A 23,276-nucleotide genomic window follows, 5' to 3' on the forward strand; every position below is an offset into this window, starting at 1 on the left:
GCCAGCCTAATGCACACCTGTGCAATAATCATGTAATCAGCATCTTGATATGCCACACCTGTGAGATAGATGGATTATCTTGGCAAAGGAGAAGTGCTCACTAACACAGATTTTAGATTAGATTAAGTTTATTTGTCCCCCATGGGGAAATTTGTCTTCACAGACTGCACAATGAAGGACATACGTTACAAGACAGACAATGGTATACACAACAACATGCACAGCACCAGTGACAACATACAGTACATGACGACACAGTGAAACAGCGGACAGACAGATATGTGAACAATATTTGAGAGAAATAGCCCTTTTGTGTTCATAGAAAGCATTTTAGATCTTTGAGTTCAGCTCATGAAAAATGGGAGCAAAAAACTAAAGTGTTTTTATTTTTGTTCAGTGTAATTTGGATCTTAGCCTGCCTAATAAATTGGACCGGCTGATACTATGAGCCAATATGTGTATCTTACATGCTGTATATATTCCTGTATATGCCAAAAGCCCCACAGTCTGCAGCTGTCACTCAGTAAACACATATAGTCCCTTGGCAGTGTAGTGGTTTATACGTATATCCCTGCACTCTTTTAAGATGCCATCACTTTCACCCATATTGACATTGACGATGCCCTCTGAGACTGTTATGAAGGACATTACGAAACAACTTGAAAGGACATTGGTGATTGATGAAGTTATTATTAAAAAGCTATTCTTTTAGCTGCTGTTCTTTAATTTCGATCAATAACACAGGTGAAAGTAATAATACTCTCTCTCTCATCCATTTTCTCTCCGTCAGATACCCCTGTCAAAAATCACACTAGGATTTCCCATTGTTTAAGGAAAAACCAATGAATAAAATATAAGTGAAAATTGTATTTTTCATATGAATAATGTAAAAGAGGGCATGCTGTTGGCGTCCACGTCTCAAGGTTAGACTATATTGTTAGTTCCCCCGCCTTGCCCGCGCTTTGTTCTTGTTTGGTACGAAATGAGAGGATCCAATTCTATCGAATGTTCTGTTCTGAGGGACCTCCTCTGCCATGATATGTTATTCCAGGGACTTGAAAGACAAATTCCAGACCCAGCATGAGGTATGTAGTGTCAAGGCAGTGCCATATGGTATGACTTGGAGAGTATGCCAGAACTTTTCACCCCTACCAGCTTCCCTCACTCAGTCACAATAAACTGCTTCCTACCAGGAGGTAAATTGAGGGAGATGAGGAGAAGGACTGATGGAGCGAGCGTTGGGATAGATTTATGTACTTAAATGATTAAAGATGACACTTAACTGATGGCCTTGTGCCAAAAGTGATCTCCAAGGAAATTTTTACCTTGATGTGTGACTTGTAATCAAAATCCAAAACCGTGAAATCTACAGGTTTACATTCATCATTTGTTCCTACTTTGATCGGCCAATAATCTCTCCATTGAGCAGCAGGTATGAGTGAGCGCTGTCATGCAAATTTATTTTTATGAACATAATACAACAGGGACGAGTGGAACGCACTTTAGCACAGGAAAGAAAAAAAAACTGTGATCCTGCTCCTTATTTATAACACAGAGACAAATAAAGCGATCAATCATGATATATTTGTGCTGTGCTATACTCCACTGTGAAGGGGGTATCCTCTACTTTCGGAAACAAAACCTTTAGCTGTGCATTTCTTGCAGCTCTGACATTTTTATATTTTGGTAGACCAAAAGATGATTCATATTATCTGGACTGTAATCTAAAACTTTGACAGGAAAGAAGCCACACAGTAAAGGCACCTTTTGGACCTTTTGGCAGTGGAGTGATAGATTACACTTGTTGTCTTTCTTGTCAACCAGTTATCTGTCATTGTTTTATGTGCTCTTGTATATCTAAGTCATGGACTGCATCTGTTATCAACTTGTCCATTATGTGATAATCTGAAATGCCAACATTTCTTCTATAGGTATTACAACCCCACTACTCCACTGCTATATGCTCTTTTATCTATTTGAGAGCTATACTGCTTGGTACTAACCTTGAAAAAGTATGACTTTAGGATATGATGAGGACCATCTGAATGTACAATTAGATCTGCTCTCTGGCTAGACCATCTCATTTTTGGAGAGGTTCAGTCCAGACTTCAGATCTCCTAAAAGACCAAACTTTGTGGACCGTATCCTTTGAACGATTCAGCCTTTCGAATTGGGACATAGCTTTTTTTTGGACTTGCTCAGCTTTCATCAGTCGTTGTTGTACTTTGTTAACATCAGCTCAGTCAGCCACGTCAAAGAATCGCTGTGCTTTTCTACATGTACGAACGTCACACAAATCAAGCATCAAAGACCTTCAGATTTGGCTCAGTCCCATCCTGCCTAATCTCAGATGAGTTTGCAGCGAGACACAGACAGATGACATATCAAAGGAAAAACTTGAAAAATAAGTGGAGAAGCTGGATGACAATGATCCCACTCAAAGGGCACAAGGGGTCACTGAATTACTTGATTAGTGTGACAATGAGGCAAAGCATATGTCTTGGCAATCAACCAGATCTCAACTCAATTGAAACCTATGCAAGTTTTTTTGGATTGACATGTCAGACACTGCTCTTATTATCAAATCATAAAATGAGGGAATATCTTTTGGAGGAATGGTGTTCAACCCTCCAGTACAGTTCAAAGACCTGGACGATCAATATCAAGGAGGATTAAAGTCGTTCTGGCGGCACCTGGAGGCTGAACACCTTAATAAAAACACTGTTGGGGTTTCCTTTGTCACTCATTGGCAGCGTCCAAAAACAAAAGCAGATATGCCACACCAAAATATGATGCATGCCGGTCTTATATGCAAGCATGTCTCCTAGAAAGAATAGTAAAGCAAGCCCCCAAGTAAAATCAATATGTATGTCACAATAGCTGAATTTTCCCATAAAACCAAAATTACAAAGAAATTAATTGAGACAGTTTTTTGCCTCCCATGACAAAAATAAAGTACTGCCCTCTGCTTGGTTTACAGTAAACCGGGAGAAAATGCCCCAAAGTAATGTCTACAACATAAGGGATAAAAATGCCCACATGTATAATTCAATGTGACTGTTCATATTTCACCTCTGACATCAATAGCAAGACAGACTATATGCCAAGCACAGACCAAACATACACAGTATAAGCTAATCTGCTCAATAGAAGAATAATGCAGCACTATGATAAAGAAGCAGGCAGCAGGCTCTGTGGCTATGACAGCAACCACCAGCAGATCTGCAAGGAAGCCATGAACGCCCTGCAACATATTCATGTGTTCCACAGTCTCTGAATCTGTGTCGAGCCTTTGCCAGCAAGCAACAAGCAAACAGAAGAAAAACTGAAACTGGACCGAGAAACAATAAGGGGAGCTTAGTCAGCTAGTTGACATGTGCAAGCAACAACAAACAGTCCTGAGCCAAAGCATCTACTACAGACACAAGAAGCAAAAAATAATAAAAAAACATACCTTGGTTTCCAGGAGTCGTCTCCACAGTGAAGGAATCCCTTGAAAAAAGTCATCACAGTCCAAAGCTGCCAACATAGCCAGGTGTCTGCCTCTTCCTTAAACTGGTCAAGTGTGAATAATGAACACAACCAGTGAAAATCACCAGGGTACAAAGGGTATCCTGCACACCTGTGAAAATAAATGGATTTCTTCTTACTAGCCCAATAAGTGAGCTATCCACACAGCCCACTCATTTCAATCCACTCCTTTCAAGTTCTTTAATGGAGGAATGTTGAAAACACAAACTTACCAGAGGGAAAGTGAACTTCTCAGCAATCTGCGAGGAGAGGAAAAGTCACCGTAAGTCAGATGAAGCACAACTTACTCTGGTATTCATTAAACCTTTCTGACAGCAGGCATTTTCATCTGTCACAGCAGGGAAAGCACAGGTGAAATTCATTTTATTAATGTTGGCTCAGTATCTTCAAGTGTCTTTTAAGTGTCCCACTAAACTACACCAGTGAGAAGCTACAATACAAAATAGCTAGCCCTGCTTCGCATGATACGTATAAAATCCTTGATTTCAATGAATTAAACCTGTTCCACTCCTGCTGTGAAACACCAAAATGGCTGCTATAAAATCCAAGGTGTTTCCTGAAATCAAGATAGTTCATAATCTCAGTCGTGACACTGGTGGCTGGAAACCATAATGCATTATACAGTCTTCCACCTGGCTGTAGCAGCTATTAGACTCTGACATTTAGCATGATAGCCTGCCTGCAAAGCTGAAAATGAGGATATTAAGGTTATAGCTAGGTAACATGAGGAACCTGCAAATTTTTTTAGACAGTGCAGCTCATTCCACCAGCAATTTCAAAATATTATTTCTTGTAATCATATGCATACAGGCTAAAATAAGTGACTCATTTCAAAAATAATTTATAGTCACATTTCCCCAGGGAGAAAGATAGGCTTCTTCAAACTAAGGTGAATTTGTTTAAGTTTAAAAGGATAAACAACATTATGCCACAAAAAATTGCTCGTTTTTGTTGCTCGGAGTATTAAAACAACACATTGATCAGCGGTTTCCAGTGATTTTCATTGGGGTGTATAAGCAAAACAAACGATTCGAAATGTCAAAAAGTTTCTTACCATCAAACAATTAGTCCCTAGTCCTACCTGCCGCCATGTTTCTGCGTATGACGTCAACAGTATGCTAAATAGACTTTGAGGGGCGTTCACGTGATTTTTCCCCAGTTGGAAACTAAAATTTCCGTTTTTCTCTGCATCACTTGAATGCAGGATTTTTCTCATATTTATTTCAACCTACAAGTCCTTTGTGACAGTTCCAGTTTAAAAACAGGAGATAGTCTTGTAGCTACATGCATGCAGGGTATTTCATTTGATATTTCTGCATTCAATCTGCACGAAAAAAAAAAAAAAGCCAAAATAGCACAAAGTGAATATCAGATTTTCCCCAGCTGCGAAGTGCTCGCATGGCCCCTTTAATGAAGACCACGCCCACTCAGCATGTGACACAACAAGGAAGTTTGAATGTAACGTTAGATGAAATCAAAGTGTAGCTTTTCATGAAATATACATGTAAAGTCCTGCCTGCTGTGTTTGTCGGTCTACCGGGGCGCTGCGACTTCTCCACGGCGTGGAAGAAAAGACACTAATGACTAGGAAACAGCCACCCCGTCTACCATAGTAATGCTCATGCAAACAACATGTTTGTGTCGCTCCTTATTTCCACTTTAACGTTAACGTTACTGTTTCCGCTTGGTCAAACATCGCTCCCTCTCGTTATCAATACCTGGCCCTTCAAGAATGCAACTGCAGCAGGTAGGATCTAACTAGCTATACAGTACTACTGTTTCTTAAAGTTTCAGTCCAGAGCATGTGGAAATCGCTGAAGTCTGCAGACAGGATACCTAGTACAAATTAATATGTGTGTAAGTTAGCTATTGGTTTCTGTAGGATTTGTTTCTGGGCTTTACATAAATCACTGAACACACAAGTAACAGGAAATTCACTGTACTATATATTGCATACTGTGCTTTCCCTGTTCATGTGAAGTCTGTGTGGACAGTTTGATTCCCACTTTAGTTGCTAACAAGCTGCACTGGCCTTGGGAAAATCACATTTTAGTCTCAAGCATAAGAAAATAGTTTTTTTTTATGTTTTAATGTACTAATTGCAGAAGTTGTCAGTCTGATTTCATTTATTTTCCACAGCAGCCTGTGTTGGCTGCTAACAACTGCATGTCTAAGACAGTCTACAGTAGTTAGCAGCAGACAGTGCTTGTACTTTTACAGCGTCATGCACTCAGATCTGTGCGCAGTCATCTTCCTCACCATTATGAGTCATCATGCAGCTCATTAAGGCGGCTCGATTTGACATCTATGACTTATGGTGGTGGGAAACTAAAAAAAAACCCACCTTAGCAGTGGTGCCTTGATGGGTCTATTAGATAGTGTACAGTGAAGGGCACTGCATCATTTGCTGGGCTGAATAATCCCCCATCCCCCTCTTTAGTAGCTATGTGTGATTTATCTGCTTACTTTTTTTTTTCATTTCATTCCTAATTAGATTTTAATTTTTTTTTTTAATCCTTCACCTGAAATGATTAGTCCATCAGCTGACTCATTGATGAACTGAAAATGAATCAGGTGTTATTTATCTATCTGTTAAATGACTTTACCATTCTGTGGTTACAGAGTCTCAGATGTACTTGTCTTTGTCATACTATACAGTATGTATGTTGCAGCATATTCAGTCTTTCAGATTAAGTGTTTTAGGTTACAAAAAATAACATTTTCCACACCAAACAATTTTAGCAGTTCATTAGGATCCAAGATATCGGCAGATTATTTATGACAACTATAATAGTTATCCTTTGATCAATTTTTTCCATCATGACAGGAGACAGGGAGTGAGAGATTTCCTGTGTGTGTTGCATGAGTAATTGAGTGCAATCCCTGACAGGCTCCAGAAGCAGCAGCATTTTCAGGATTTACACCCTCACAGTATTACATGTGTGTTTTTTTTCATACTACACTTGTGAATCCACCGCAGCTTAACCGTGCAAATGTGTACGACTATCAGAGTCTAAGATGCTGATAGGAAATGGGCAGAACCCACCAGTCTTCATAACTGCCACTGCCAGCTCTGCCCTCACTCTATTTGATTTCCTTCAGGATGATACATTGGATATGTTCAAATAGAAACTGAAAACATTTCAACATCTCTTTCCACTTATCAGTCAAGTGGAGAGCTCCACCAGGTGCAAAGCTCAACACGGAGAAAAAGATAGAAATGTGTTGAAAACATCTCAAGCAACAGATCAAACCTGTAGGTGATTAAAGTGAACTTAAAAAAAAAACTCACCATTTGAGAGATGGATACCCTTTAATTCATCAGATGTACATCACATGTTTTCCCCCAGGTAGCTATGAAAATGAAAAATGCACCATGCTATCTGTTCAGCAGGTAGATATTTAAAAGTGCAGTCTGTGAGCCGCCACTATTGATCCACCCATGCAGATCCTTTTTTTTTTTTTTCGCCCTTTGGGGGCTTATAGAAGCAGCTGACAATAACAGAGTAATCTCCTCCATTGTGCAGCATTTTCTAACTAAAAAAAGATTGTAATGCTGAGTTTTATATTAAAAAAGAAAAAAAAGAATTATATCAAAAGACAAGAGCACTTACCTAAGATGGTAGACGAACAGAATTTATATAGATGAATAAATCATAACTGATACGAGGAGGAATTTGTGGTAGTATATCCTGCTGAACACAGTGTAATGGTCGGAGAATTTAGTGGCAAGCTGGTGACAGTGCTACCAGTTGGTATTTTGATCCCCCATGGGCACTTGGGGGATCAGTGACCAAATGCTTGATGCTTGTCAGCTCACGCTCCCTGTTTATTGGAAATCCTCTGTGGTGGTCATCTTGTGCATCATTTGAACTTTTAACTCTCCAAATCTGTCTCAAATAATAAAACAAGATATTTTGTTCCTTTTTATTTTTTATCTTGCAAATAGATATAGTTATATCATTTGCACTACATATTTAAAATCCCACTCCCCACTAAACACTACATGTAGGCTAATATTAGGCTACATATCAGATATGAACTCAATCAAGCCATATCTAACTTGCACAATATGTTTGTCTGTGTGTTTACTTTGACATTAGCTGTCAAAAATGTTATGAAACAGGATTGTGTGACACACTTAAGTTTTTTTTCAAAGCAGGATGCAAACTTTCTTTGTCAGCCCTGTCTGCGTCACACCTAACCATTTTCATAGACAGATTTACAGAGTGACCCTGCTCCTCCACTCCCACAGATAAGGTTGCCTAAATGTTAGATGGCCCTGCCAACAGGCTCCAAATCCTCTGTAAGCTGCTGTGAGGTTGTAGTTCCCATCGTGAGTGCAGCATCTGTTTCGTTGTGTATTGTACACTGAGTGGGTCACTGTTGTGTGTTTTGTGCTGTAGCGTGGCGTGCCCTGCAGTCCGGTGGCTCGGTGCTGGATGCGGTGGAGACGGGCTGTGCCCGCTGTGAAATGGAGCAGTGTGATGGCAGTGTGGGTTATGGCGGGAGTCCAGATGAGTCTGGAGAGACCACACTGGATGCCATGATCATGAATGGGTGAGCCGTAACTGCACCTTTTATTCAATTTAAAAAATGTGGATACTATTTGTGATGCAGCATAATGAAGCAGTAAAGATTGGTCAAATGGAAAAATCTATTTTTTAAATCTGGTGTTTTAGCCTCAGTCTCCCCCATGGTCTCTCTGCCAATTCCCTTAACACTTAATTTAGCTGTTTTTTTTTGCTTATTTCCACAGAATATAAACAAGAAACATCTCTAACTGGAATTATTTTAAATCATAAACGACCTATGTATAACTGAAAATGACAAAAATCTTACTCTAATTAGGCGCCTGCAGCTGTCAGCATATTGTGTGACTGTTGACAATTTGTTGCTGTGGTGTCGATGCATCTTTAATATTTGCAGGCTTAACTGTTTGACCTTTCCAGCCAGCCGTTTTTTAATAAAGCACTAATTAACAGTCTCATTAGGATCTGACGGCTTTGCCAATTATTAGGTCCTTAAACACAAACATTTACACACTCAGACGTTATCATTGGAGGCGAATGTCAGCTCACCATGGAGGACAAAAGGCAAGCGGCAAGCTGTTGAGTATTACACCGAGGAATGTTCCTTCCTTCATTTTACAGGAAAATTGACTTTTTTTTTGTCTGTATGGTCATGAATATATTCTAGGAAGAGGAAGGTGTATCCAATATAGCTGCATAAGAAATACAGTAGCCAGACATATTGTACACTGTGACTGAGAACAAGAATCAAAACACCTGTACTGTCTCATGCAGCCCTGCAAAAAAAAAAAAAAAAAATCAGAATTGTGAAAACTTTAAAAAACAATGTTCACTTTTTGATATTGTGCCAGGGGAAGTCGACTCAACTTTGTTGCTTTAGTTTGGCTTCTCAAGGCTTTAGTTTGTTGTGGTGGATAAATACCAGAAGCATCTTTCAATATGAATCAATCCTTGACACCCCCACCACAATCTAAAGCCTCAAGAAGTAGATCACAGACAAGAGTTAACTTAAATCTAACATCATATCAAACAAGTGAATGTTAGACTTATTTTTTAGTAAATTTTATTACAATGGTAGTCTCTACGTTCTCCGTATCACACATCTCACACCTTGAGCTGCATTTAATGTGGGTCGACTCATCTCATTGTGCTGCTGAGCTCGTCTCATCTACAATAAGAGATACAAATAACATGTAAACAGGTTATTGAGTCATAGGCGTCAGTGTTTAAAGGGATAGTTCACCCAAAAATGAAATTTCACTCATTATCTACTCACCCTCATGTCGACTAAGGGCTGGGAGAAGTTTCAGAGTTATCCGTGGCTTCTCTGAGTTACAGGGGGTCTCGGCGTAGCAGTGCATGTCCATATAACGGTTGCAAATGGATACCAACTGTCTTCGTAACAAAAAGACACACCAAAAAACATCCAAACACCTCCATGCTGCTCGTATGTAATGTCCATCTTGTATTGAAGCCCCGAAATGCGAAATTGTCCCGAAAAAAATTAAATAAGCCTATATTTCAAGCTTGTTTGTAGCGGAAGCTTCTCTTCCTGGTTCGTCAAATTTGGACGAACCAGGGTCCGTCCTCTTCCCAGTTCGTCCAAATTGACGAACCGGGAAGAGGAACTTCGAGAAGCTTCCGCTACAAAACAAGCTTGAAATATAAACTTATTTAATTTTTTTCGGGACAATTTCGCATTTCGGGGCTTCAACACAAGACGAGCAGCATGGAGGTATTTGGATGTTTTTTGGTGTGTCTTTTTGTTACGAAGACAGTTGGTATCCATTTGCAACCGTTATATGGACATGCACTGCTACGCCGAGACCCCCTGTAACTCAGAGAAGCCACGGATAACTCTGAAACTTCTCCCAGCCCTTAGTCAACATGAGGGTGAGTAGATAATGAAATGAAAATGAAATTTCAATTTTGGGTGAACTATCCCTTTAAGCTCATTTGGTGCTGAATTACCAACATCAGTGCACTGCCGCCTCACAGCTAACGGTCTAATTTGCTTCATCATCTATGTTGTGGAAATTATTAATGCTAATCCCCGGCAGAGCATTTATCAAAGGGACAGGGGTGGGGGGGGGGGTGGGGGGGGGTTAGATGGAGGGGGAGAGCGGCTTTGGAGAAGTTCAAGCGCTGCAGTTTGTGTTAGTCACCAAGTGCAAGTTCATGGACTGTGGAGTGTCCTCAAATCTGATGTCACTTGTGTCCAATAACCCCAGCGGGATTTTATTATTATTATTTTTTTTACTCTTCAGTGTGCTTTCTCTGTGAGCAGGGACACAATGGAGGTGGGAGCAGTCGCAGACCTGAGAAGAATCAAGAATGCCATCGGAGTCGCGAGGGCTGTGATGGAGCGCACTGATCACACACTGCTAGTGGGAGAGTCAGGTATGTGTAGATCCCCGAAAGCATCATTTAACAAAGTCACGGCTAATGCTGGAGCATCAGTCACTGTTGAAACTAAGTGCAACATGTGAATTTAATTTACTGACCGACACTTGTTGTTTTTTTAATGCAGCTGTGTTGAGACAAACAAGTGGAGTCTGACATAAAAGGAGTGAAATGTGTTTTAAGGAGGCACCGTGATACATGATTTTACATTAGTTATCTTCATCAAGCAGCTGTCACATTAGCGCCGAAAGCCTTTTAGGCGTTTATGTAATGCAGGGGTTTTTGCAACACTCGAATAAGCTTTAATCCCCTGGTCACTAGCATAAGCAGCTGGTGATGAATACATGGGTCAGAGCCGCCGCAGTATAATGCTACCCAACATAAATAGAATGATTGCATAACAGACCGAGTGGCCAGAAAGGGAAACATATACAGTCCAGACAGTGTTCGAGTGTTCGGTACAGTTACACGTTTTTGTTTGTGCCCTTTCAGCAACATCATTCCCAAATCACAAGGTTTCAAAAGTAATTTGACACTTGGCCGCTAAACGTTTCCTGGGGAGCGGCGTGTCGTTTCGGTCTGAGGTCACACACAAAACAGATCACACCGAGCTCAGAGCTGAGTGAGAGCCGAGAGTCGCCAGATTAAGGTTGTCTGTCAGAACTTTATATGGAGAATAGAGGTGATATTGCAAGTGAAGAAGGGAATAAACAGTCTGGAAAGAAAATATCCATCAGAGTCTATCAGAGAAAAATCAAAGGTGGGTTACGTTCGAAGAAGACGGTGCTTAGAGGAGAAGTAGAAAATGCCAAAGCGGTGGACGGAGGAGCAACGAGGAGTCCTGCGGATGAGCAGAAAATCATTTGCATGGTGAGGAAAACAACAGCACAGCGTGTCATGAGAGGAAAGGTCAGGGGAGGAGATCAGAAAAATATACACAAAAAAGAGACTGAAAGAGTTCAGGGAGAGAATCTAGTTTTCCACAGATCGATGAAAAACAAAACAAAACGGCCTCTTTATCAAGATGATGGAAAGAGGAAAGTGTGGATTTAACAAAAAGAAGGATGAGCTCTTGACCCAAAGCCGCCACCTGAAATGTCAAACACGGGCTCTGTTTGTGTCGTGGCCCGGGCACGGCAGCTGGCACGCCGGCTTTCATTGATCATTTGCCTGCTGACAGATGCAGCGGGGTGAATGGAGGGATGTGCAGATGCAGTCCGTCTGCTCAGATTCAGCCACGGGGCATGGAAACCCACTGGATGACATTACATCATTCGGCAGTAACAACGAGCCTGAACTCGCAGACAGAACAACCACAGAGCTTCTCCGGGTGAGGAGGTGGAATAACTTTGACTGTCCTGATCCCACTGAGCTGCTCTCCACTTGCCGAAGGCCAAACTCAAGCGGGGTGGCCTTTGGAGAGCATCAGCAGGGACGGTACAAAGTGTCAGCCCATGTTTATGTGTGGGAGAATTTAGGTAATCATCGCCCGCAAAAAGGTTTCCCACTGAATATTAAGTACAATTATTTTTGTTCCACTTCATTTGTATGTGTAATAACTTCTGAATTCTTGCACTCAGTGTGTGTTAACAGAGTTATACTGTATCTCCCACAGAGTTCTTTAAATATTGATATAAACCCACACAGACCTAAACTGATTCTTGGCACTTTTCTTTCAAACTGGATGTTGCTGAAGCACAGAGCCCGAAGAACAAACAACGTGTGACTATCCAAATACTTACAGTCTGGACTGTAGGGGAGAAATCTTTTAGTTTGTTTCTTCTTTTTCTTTTTTTTCATGGCAGTAAGAGATGAATAAATAAATGAGAGGAGAAGGACGAGGAGCACACCTCGCTGCGAAGTCTGTTAAAGTAAACCTCAAGTCCAGTATCGAAGAGCCTTTTGTTTCTATGCGATAAGTGTGCTCGAAAATCAAATAATTTGGCTCATATGTCAGAATATCACAAGACCAGCTTATTTTGTTTCATAGCAGTGAAATTCAATTCATTTGGCTTTATTCATCTGAATTGAACCATCATTCTTGCGGCAGGCAGGGTAAGGTCACTCGCTGCAGCGGTGGAAGATTTCCTCACAAGCTAAAGCGCCCGGCCTAAACGAGCTCAGATTGCCTCCAGTCTCTCCTTTTATTTGTGACCCTTTGTTTTTTCTTATAAACCAAGGTCAGCATGGACCAGAATGCGTAACCTGACCTGAAAGTGTTCCTCTCTCTTTCTCTCTCTCCTCATAGCGTCCCTCTTTGCCGAAAACATGGGCTTCATCGCAGAAGACCTGACTACCAACAAATCTGTGAATATTTTCTCCGCGTGGCTGAAGGGCAACTGCCAACCTAATTATCGCAAGGTGTGTGTGCGTGCGCCGCGTTTGTGTATTCGAGTGTGTGTTTTTCTCCCGCTTGTTTTGGCTACAGGCGTGCTACTTCTGAAAGATTGATATTTAAGCTGGGAAATTGACAGGCATACTAAAGCAGTTCGTGAAAAGTCAGCTTTTGTGGTAAAGGTGATGTCCTACAGCGCCGGGGGTTTCAGCCTTTCTTTCAACCTCTCCTGTTTACCTCCACAATAATGTCCCGAAGTCTCCAGAGTAAGAGTTGTTTTTCCTTTCAAGTCAGATGCTCTATCTTTCCAGGGAGACGATGCGGTGTCCTATTGATTAGATTGTACAATATTTACACTTGGGGCTGCCCAGCTCACGTACTACGCCTCTATTGACGGCCTACTATGAGCAGCTTCACTATTAAACTTTTAGGAGTTAAGTGCCTCAACTGAAAAGCTAATCAATTCTGCCATACATTCTTTTTTCCCCAAAGCTGTCTTGACCTATCAATACCAAACAAGTGGCCGCAGTTGGTGCAGAGATGTAGTAAACATTCACAGGTAAAAGAGAAAATGCTTCTAGATGAAAGAATTCCCTGGGTTGGCCTCTGTACATGTGTTGTGTGCACTAAAAGGTGTACAGAAAAGAAAATTGAATTTAAGCCCATTCTGGGTCATAAAATTAGTGAAATAACTCATCTATCAGACGATGTAGCCCAAACTTTGTGAAAAATTCTATTTTTGAGTAAATCCACAATGAAAGTGTGTATTTTTTTTCCGCATTGGATAATGCAGGCGCACGGATTATACGTCAGCCTGTACACGATTCACCAGCCAATGATATTGGATCCGTAATCCATCATTCAAACGTCTGAGACACACACACACACAGAGCTCGGGCTCGCCCCAAGCTTTGAATATCCCGCCCGCTCGATAACGACCAATCAAATTCGTTTTCCTTACTCGGGTAAACTCGTGTTGCAGCTCATGACAACTCGGCGCGACAAACAGGACAAACGGCCATTTCTGTACACCTTTAAAGGGACAACGAGGAGTTTCTATTTGGTTATAAAAAAAAGTCTCACGTTAATGTGGATAAATCTACGCTACCCACACTTGTTAATGGGCCCATTTTCGATAAATATATCGTTTTGTCTCTATCGTTATTTTGTTATTATTAGTGGTGCAGGAGATGCTGGTCGAGCCGATCAGCTTTCTTTACTTTCGGTTTCGTGGCGAGTCATGAGAATAACTCCGCCGAATCGCCGTTTATGGTCGGAACTACGACGGTATGTGATCGTCTTCGAACCTCCGACTTTAATTACTGATGAATGAAAACATGAGTCCGTCTTGCGCCGGTCAAAGAATTTCACGGTGCACGCGGAGGCTCATAAATGTAGCGTGAAAACGCTTCGCTTTTCCAAAACTCCTCGTTGTCCCTTTAAGTCTGGATATAAATCATGTTATACACATATTTTCAGAATAAAAAAACCTGCATGAGGGTCATAATAAAAGCATGGTTAGGTCTGGTTCACTTAAAAATTCACAACTGCACCAGCTTGAGTCTGCAGAGAGGTGTCATTATTCTCCTTTTACCTCGTAAACAAATGACTCCTCTGACAGGATCTTTTGGAAAATTTCAGGTTGTTGCTGAGGTCGCAGGAGAACAACTGTATCTGTATTATTTATAACTAAAGAGACTGTTTTCAGGGGATTTACCCTCACCTTCATGAAATGGAATATAACAGACTTTCCTTTATGAATAATGCACAGGCACTTTCATAAAACAGACTAGTTGAGCCCAAACTTTGGTTTACTGATGGCATAATGAAATCCCAATAGAACGGTAAAGCTGATATGGATATTTATTCTTTATGAAAGGATTTAAGTTTTGTTTTTAATTTTTTTAGTTTACCTTTCATGACTCCAAGTCTGCATTTCCTTACAGCTTACTTCAAACTTGCCCCTTTTTTTCCTTTTAAAAACATCTAATCCCACCTCCCTGTGACATCAAAGGAGCAGAAGACAGTGAGTGAACTTTTCACACGTCCCAGCAGGTCATCCTGGTACACTCTGTCACTCGTAAGAGTAGAGCAGAGTCGCCTTGAGGTAGACACAGAGCAAACCTTTTGTCAAAGTCCTCTGCACTCTCACAGATAATCACATCCAGAGCTCTATCCAGGTCAACTCAGATTGAATGAGCTGCTACAGTAGACTGTCTGTGTCTCAGTAGAAATGGTATTGGACAGCTAAAGGACACATTTTGGCAGCAGCAGGAATGTAGGCTGGGATGTTTTTGTCGGTGAAATGCTCCAGACCAGAGGGAGCACGGTGTTTTGTCAGACGGCCAACTGTTCATTATTAAGCACTGACAATAGCGCTGATGGTTCAGTAAAAGTAAAAACCTGCAGATCAGTGTGTCTTGTTGTTTGTGTGGACGGTGGATATAGTTTATATGTATACTGTAGAGTGGTATAATGCAAACAGCCCTGATGGTTTCTCCCCTGTCAAAAGAATGTATTTCCAGATCCCTCCGTGTCCTGTGGACCCTACAAGCCCCGGGCGACACTGAAGCAGAGGAGGAGGACGACGCAGCATGCTAATGCACAGTCCCATGACACCATAGGTAGGTTTTTCTTTTTTTTATTATCAGGTAACACTGAAAGCAGTGGAGTCAGCTTTCCTTGGGCATTTTTATATCTCAGTCTACAGTATAAGCGCTTCATTGAAACAAGACAGAGTTGAGAGCACGTTTAGCAGCACGACGTGCCAAGAGAAGCACCGACTGAAGTAGAGGTTATCAGGGCACGCTATGATTTTGAAGTCTTGAATTTGTTTCTGTCCAAACAGATCTAATCTAGTGATACACTCACAAAAAAACAAAAAAAACAAGCACCAGCTCATAGGGCTTTAAATAACATTACACGTTATTGTACGTAGTAGTAATACTACTGTGAAGGCTACTGTTGCCATACCTTGTGTTTTGTTTTTGTAACAGGGATGATTGCTCTTGATCAAGATGGTCACGTGGCTGCAGGTACATCAACCAATGGACTAACTCACAAAGTCCCAGGGTATGTGGATTATGTTCATTGTAGTGTCAAAAATGAGTGCTTAAGTTGAATGATGTGAGTGTGACAATACAATCAATTCAATATGGTGTTTTAATTATCAAAAACACAGGTGAACAGGTGTCATAAGTATTTAGAATTCAAATTTAGGCTTTTTTTTTTAAGTTTGTGAAGCTTTTAAAAGAAGCTACAATAAGAATCAGTGTTGTTTCTACCTTACAAAAACTGCAACACTAAAAGAAATAATGCTGTAAATCAATATTTTATAGTGTTACAGACATTAGATGCAGGAAATAAGCATTAACAGGTTAAAAAAAAGATTCAACCTGTGCTCATTTTCTAATCCGTGTGCATCCTGTCACTTTCCTGGCCTACAGTCGGGTTGGAGACTCTCCTATAGTGGGAGCAGGTGCCTATGCAGACAGCTCAGCCGGTGGTGCTGCTGCAACTGGGGATGGGGACCTCATGATGCGCTTTCTTCCAAGGTACCTCACCGACCGTCCTTTTCTCACAAAAGTTTTGTTATATTAAATGTCCTTCCTATGTTGTTACCTTGTGTCATTGTGTGTTCGACTGAGGAAAATTGCGGTCTCAAATAGGTTATTTACAAAGGGAAGGTCAGCAGCGTGTGGGCTTAAATATAAAGGTTTATTGGCCTCAGAAAAAAAAGGATTTATTATGGCATGTGAATGCTCTGACAGTTTTTTTCAGCATGTTCAAAGAATCGTTAAAAATATAAATCAAATTCTTTGCCAGATTTCTTCTTGTGCGTGAGAGTGAAAAGAAAAATGAAATTTTACGGTACATGAAAATAGTTTCCCACCGTGAATAATGATCGCTCAGAACTTTTGTAATAGTGTTGCATTTAAAATTTCATGAGATGTGTTGACTGGATCCAAACTCCTTCATGCACCATAACCATGGTTTGTTTCCCAGTCACGGTTGTGAAGAACAGGAACCGTTACGTGACTTTTTTTCTCAATACAGAAAAATTATGTTTCCAAGAATATTGACATGAGTGACATGTCGAGTTTATAAACAGCCAATTTCTGTTGTGAGCATTTAGGTGCGAGTGCAACCATTATAATATGAAGAGTGGAGTGGACTGCGTTGCCCCAAAACTGTCATTTGTTTGTTGCACGGAAGAGGCGAGATGTCACAGAAGCTGCTGTTTGTTTTCCAAGCTGTGAGAATGTAGCAGTCTCCAAAGGGTTTCTTTTTCTAGCTTTATTTATCCAGGATAGGTTGGTGAGCACACACACACACACACACACAGACGCACACACAGACACTCCTCTTCTAATTTTCACTCAATTTCAGATTCACAGTCGCACACAACCACACCAGAGGGCTGTCTGTTCCAGTCATAGTTGACTGAGCCACATCCTGGAATTATTGGGTTTCATTTTTCAAGAAGACCTTGAAAGCAGCGGGCTGAAGTCTGTTTGTCATTCATTCTAATGTTTCACTGCAGTCTGGATATATTGTTAATTGATGAGCGTGTTTACAAGCCTGCCACAGGAGTGTAACACGCAATAACATGCCATCACCAGCAATGGGCTGCAACACATCATGTATGTTTGAGTGCATGGCTCCACAGTGCCAATATTTCACTCGCCCCTACTCCATAAAAATATGTGCTGTATGTGCGAACATGGAAAATAATGAAGGGCACTGTGTGCGGGTCAGGATTACAACCATAAGCCTGTACCAAACGCTTTTAATTTGATGGATTGTTTTATACACAGGGATTTTTAAAAATTGAATTATATTAAAAGAAGTAGGCTAGTCTCTATCGCAGTAACTAACTATATGGTGCTGCCAGTATTAAGACTGAATATGAAGGACTCCACAACAATCCAGCATAATAAATAGTTTGTTAATACACTTTGTTATTATTTTTCACTGTCCTCCTAAAATTCATTTTGCTCATGTGTACTCCTTGGGAAAAAAAAAGAAAAAGTGTGAATAGAGCCCTGGTAATCAGATCTACCAATTGCAAGTTTAGAATCCATTAATTTGTCCTCTAAAAAGATGATACCAGATGCATTTAAATGTGAAATAGCTCTCTAGAAGAAAGTGAGGATAATATTCTTGCTTTCTTGTGTGGGGGAAAAATCACAGCATGCTTCACATCCTGTCAAAAGTGTAAAGTCCCACGTCTTCATATTCATTGTGTTATGTATTTGACCTTTGCCTGATGGAGGTGATAACACCTGTAGTGTCTGGGAAGAGCGAGTAATTTGAATTGATGGCAACTTGCCACAGTTTCTCCACATTTTGTGAGCACCTGAAAAGCATCGCCACAACTTCCTCCCAGAGCACGGAGCGAGGGCGGGAGTGTTACTATTTTTAATTTGCATTTAATCAGCGTTGCTTCGTATCATATTTGTTTTGCATCAGATTTATCCCCCCCTGTCATAATCACTAGCACATCCCCGCCATCATCCTGGTTGGTGGCCTTGACAGCGCTCGTTAAGTTTGCCTCATGTGTAACTGCATGTAATCCTGCCAACAGTTACTTGGCCGTGGAGCTGATGAGGGCCGGGGCAGATCCCTCGGCAGCCTGCAAGACAGCTATTTCCAGAATCAAGAGGCATTACTCAGAGTTCTTTGGAGCCATCATCTGTGCTAACACAACAGGCCATTATGGTGAGTGTTTGGGTTCACAAATATAGACTGTACTGCTGCCTGCCAAACGAACTAAGACACACTCTCACATGTATTTTTATTTTGTTTTATTGACTTTGTTTGAAGTTCCTCTCCTTGATTTCTGATTATGATTATTGATTTGGATTCTCCAGAAACCCAGAGTAAATTAGGCTTGTTCAGGTGTGAAATATAAAACACTGTCATGTCAGAAGGTTTTAGCCTCTTTTCTTTTTTAATGATGATACAGGAGTGGTTGCTGATCCGCCTTATTCAGAGAACTCAAGGCCTTTTTACAGTACGTGGCCTTTCTAGAATCCAATTGACAAGAAGCCGTCGCAGCAATGGAGAACTTTAATCCCTGCAAACTCCAACACAATCCTTTCTATGTGATGACTGCTTTGTTCTCATGACAACAGAGACATAGTTTAGAGTCACTGTAGCAGCTGAGGTGGCTGCTTCTTTTACCTCCGTCAGAAAAAAAATCATTAGAAAACCTTCTCAGTTTCAAACAATCCGCAGTTTGTTCAGGATTACGTCTGTTTACCTTGTATCCACAGTGCTTTTGCCACCTGTTCACATATTTAGCATTACGAGGATAAAAAGAAGAAAGAAAATAAGATTTGAATGGAGTAAGACACTGAAAACAAGTCTAAGACACGAAAAACTGAAGAGATGGAGATTGAATTAGTATTCGTCTTCGTGAGGTCAAGGATCTTAGAGAGGGATGGTGGCTTTAATTTCAAGTGAATTAAACTCTATAAAAAGAAATATATTGAAGGGAGAGTTGTACTAGTGAGGGGATACCTGCAGGATGTTTTATTTACTTTTCTGTATGTTTATGCACCTCCATGTTCTGAATGAAAAGTCTTTAAACAAATCTTTGAATTATTAATCTCACAGGTTCAGGATATCCTAATTTGTAGGGGACACTTTAATGTTAGACTCCAGCTGACTGTGGATAAAGCGAGACACAGGAAAATGAGAAAACTACTAAAAATATAAAGTTAATGTTGAGGGAGCTGCAACTCTCAGACATATGGAGGGATCTGAATCCGATAAAGAGGGATTATACCTCGTTTTCCTCACCCACGTTCTGTTTATTTTAGGCTCAACTCTTTTTTTATGCTTCAAAAAAGATTTATATAAAAGTAAGAAATTGCAATATTGGAACCATGGACTATCAGACCACACCCCAATTACTATAGATTTTAATATTAGGTTGTGGAAAGAAGAGCACCACCTGGAGGCTAAATACTGGGGCTCTCAATCAAATCAGACAGCAAATAAGGCTGCAGGTATGAGACTGTCAATGGTGTACTCACCAGTTCTCTGAAATGAAAGCAAAGCTGGTCTTCAGGGGAAAATTATAGGCTGTTGTTCTCGTTTTTTGTTTTTTTTTAAAAGCAGAGAGAAACAAAATTGATCTTTGATTTGAGATACAAACAGAATGATTAAAACTGTAAAACATGAATAGAATGCCACAGAAGAGTGGAATGGGAATTAAAAACAAAAATGAATAAATTAAACAAAAGCTAATGACATAAAGAAACAAAGACATTATGAAGCCACAGATAAAATGGTATCAACATGTCTACAAATTAAAAAAGCAACAAGTAGAAAGCACAATTTACAAATTTTAAGCCACTGCAAACCCCAAAAAGCGTCATTTGAAGATTGAAAATGTAGATAAACATCCCAAATTAGATGGAACAAAGATGTAATATATGTGTTTTGACCTGATAAAATAAGCTTTTACAGTTTAAAGACATTACAAATATACTATCAGATTGAAAAAACCCAATAAAGCAGCAGCACTACATGTTTTTTTTCCCTTTAAAGTGGGGCAAGGAAATGAAAAAGCTGCTGACCCAGTGAAGGTCACATACTGTATCACTGTGTGCTCCAGACTGGCATCAGCCCCCCCCCCCCCTTCTTGGAGACAAGCGGTGATTTGTTCGATAGCAAAAGAGGGTAAAGATAAACTTGATTGTGGAGGTTATCAGCCAAGAAGAGCACTGAACCAAGATCTTAAGATCTTAACCCATGTTCTAGCAAAATGAATTGAAAAAAAAGAAAAAAAGAAGTCCTCTCGCTGATAATAAGTCGAGATCAGACAGGTTTTGTTCGGCAGACACAAGATAATGTGACTGCATAGAGTGAAAATAAACTCCAGGCAGTGTTGTTGAGCCTCAATGCAGACAAAGCTTTTGATCAAGTCAAGTGGGAGTTTTTATATCATGCATTACAAAAGAAATTTGGATTTCATCAGAGCTTTATTAAAACTACTCTAACACTGTATAATAGCCCAAGAGCAAGAATAAAAATAAATGGGGCCATATCAAACTCATTCAGCCTGGAACAAGGCAGCAGACAGAGCTGCTCAAAAAAAAAAAAAAGCCTTTGAAGCCTTAAGTCATGGGATCACTCAGGATAATAATATTACAGGTAAGAAAATGTTTGGACAAGAACATAAAGTTTCTTTATTTGTGGATGAAATTTTAATTTACTTGTCAAACTCAGAGTTCAAGTTTGAAGTTACTGTCGTTCTTATCTCACTTTTGCTTTAGTTATAAATTCAGTGCTCCCACAACCTAAAATGCTAAGTTTCAATTACAGGCCCAGCCACATCATTAAGCTCCGACATTCAGCTAAATTCAGATTTAGCGCACATGAGATATCGGGTAAAAAAAATAAAAAAAAAGTTACATATTTGTATGCCCTAAATTTAAATCTGTTAAATCACTGAATAAAGAAGTGAATACAGGGATTTTATTTAATTTCAATATTAAGCTTCATGAATTGAGTCTGTAAAAATCAATATCGTGCCTAGAGTACTGTATTTTTTCAAACTCTTCCAATTAAAATACCTGAAACTATTCAATGAATAGAAAAAAAAATTAATATTGCAGAACATTCGCCGACGGAAAAATCCAAGGATAAGATTTCAAACACTTCAGTCGGCTAACAACGAGGGCGGACCTGCACTCCCCTGCCTAAAGAACCGTTATAAAGCAGCCCAACTGAGGTATCTTGATTTGTTGGTGTAATTCAGACTCAAATGCGAGATGGAAAGAAATATGTCCGGGGCAGTTCAGTTCCTATTCAGGCATGGTTAGGGGATAAAAGACTAATTAAAATCTTAATGGAAACAGGTAATAAGTGGATCAGCTTCTCTTGGTGAAATACTATCACACAGAGTTTGAAGAGATGAAGACTCTCGGATGGCGCTTTCACGACCTTGACTTAACTCCAAACAAATTGGATGTTAGCTGAGAGAGAGGCGGGCTAATCAGAGCCTCTGCTATTACTCTGCCTGTTTTTTAATCAAGGGACACTGAGCAGTTTTTCTTTTTTCTTGGAAGACACAGGTTAAACGATAGTGACTTTTTAAGATTAAGACACCATCACATACAGAGCAAGAGACTCAAGAGGTGTTTAAAAACAACCTATTGGAAGTCTTTTATGCCTTTAGGACAGATTTGGGGTTGATCGTAATTTCAAGTCTACATCATGGAGGACCTGAGGAGTTTAGAATAGCAAATACCTCCCACAGAAAAACAGAAAAGACAAACAAACTGTTACATTTCAAAGGCAGTTTGTACAAAATATTGTGAATTTTAATGGAGGTTATCAAACTCAGCCTCATGGGGAGCGTTTGGCTGAAGAGTCTCAGTAGATATTTTATCAGACCTGTTCAGAAGTCTCACTACTCCGGCTCCTCCAGCTACTGGAGGAATTGTTGCTCCCAGGAAGCCAATCAGAAGCACTTGTTTGGGGAGTTTATCCAAAAGTAAATACTTTTCTGGCTTAAGATTTTTTTTCGATTATATTCAGGACAAAAGTTACTTTTCACACAAACTCCTTCTCTGGGGTCCTACATTCACCATCTGCAAATATTAAAACACAACTGGAATACTGAGCATAGCTGCGAGAAAAGCAATTATAAAAGAAATGGCTTAATCCAGACAGCCCATCTATAGATGACTGGTGCAATATCGTTTATGACATCCTCCTAATGGAAAGAATCACCCTCTGCATGAGGCACCAGGAAATTAAATTTGAGGAAATTTGGGAGAAGTGGAGAAGGGTAAATTTCACCCAAACACTCTTCCTTTGTTTAAATGTTTTGTATATAATTATAGTGAAAAGATAGCTCACTCTGTCAAGGTGTCTGACGCAGGCCGTCACCGTGACTCCAAATAAAGAAACAAAGAAAGAACACAAATGAATAAACAGCTGTTAAAGGAAGATAGCAAATGTGTGAGAGATGAATCACATTTCAGTACCAGAGCTGAATGTGGCCTTAGTGAAAAGGGGTTTAAGTTTTACTCTCCTGTAATCACTGTTTCTTTTTCATCTCCTCAGGTGCAGCCTGTAACAAAGTCCCCGGCTTCTCCCAGTTTCACTTCATGGTCTCAACCTCTGAGTCAGACGCACCACTCATGAAAACTGTGGACTGCTTTTAAATGTTTTATGGTTGTGTGCATCTTTTATAGATATACTTAAATGAAGTAACAGTCTTCATACTGTACCTGAATACTGATGATTTTAATTCATAAAGAAAATAAACAAGAAAACTAAACAAAACTGTTGCTTTGAATTTTGAATCGTTGCAGCTTCATCTTGTTTTAATTCTTCAATAGATTTATCAGCTTTCTCATGATAACTTTTCATTTTAAAAACAGAAACATGGACAGGACAAAGTACATAGCACAAGAAAATACACATAATTACAACATTTTAGAACAAGTTTC

The 23,276-nt window shown here is 40.0% G+C and overlaps 1 protein-coding gene across 1 annotated transcript; it reads left to right on the forward strand.

Annotated features, from left to right (window-relative positions):
* Positions 1-4,956: 4,956 nt before the first annotated feature.
* aga (aspartylglucosaminidase) lies at positions 4,957-23,225 on the forward strand. The gene is made up of 9 exons (XM_085789074.1): positions 4,957-5,278; positions 7,938-8,091; positions 10,351-10,463; positions 12,715-12,827; positions 15,314-15,425; positions 15,798-15,873; positions 16,248-16,355; positions 18,389-18,522; positions 22,888-23,225. Exons 1-9 carry the CDS (start codon positions 5,164-5,166, stop codon positions 22,986-22,988), a joined length of 1,026 nt encoding a protein of 341 aa, XP_085645200.1. The 5' UTR covers positions 4,957-5,163; the 3' UTR covers positions 22,989-23,225.
* Positions 23,226-23,276: the final 51 nt, after the last annotated feature.

Source organism: Trachurus japonicus, chromosome 10 (assembly GCF_045865225.1).
Source record: "Trachurus japonicus isolate A0001 chromosome 10, Traja_1.0".
NCBI classification, from domain to species: Eukaryota; Metazoa; Chordata; class Actinopteri; order Carangiformes; family Carangidae; genus Trachurus; species Trachurus japonicus.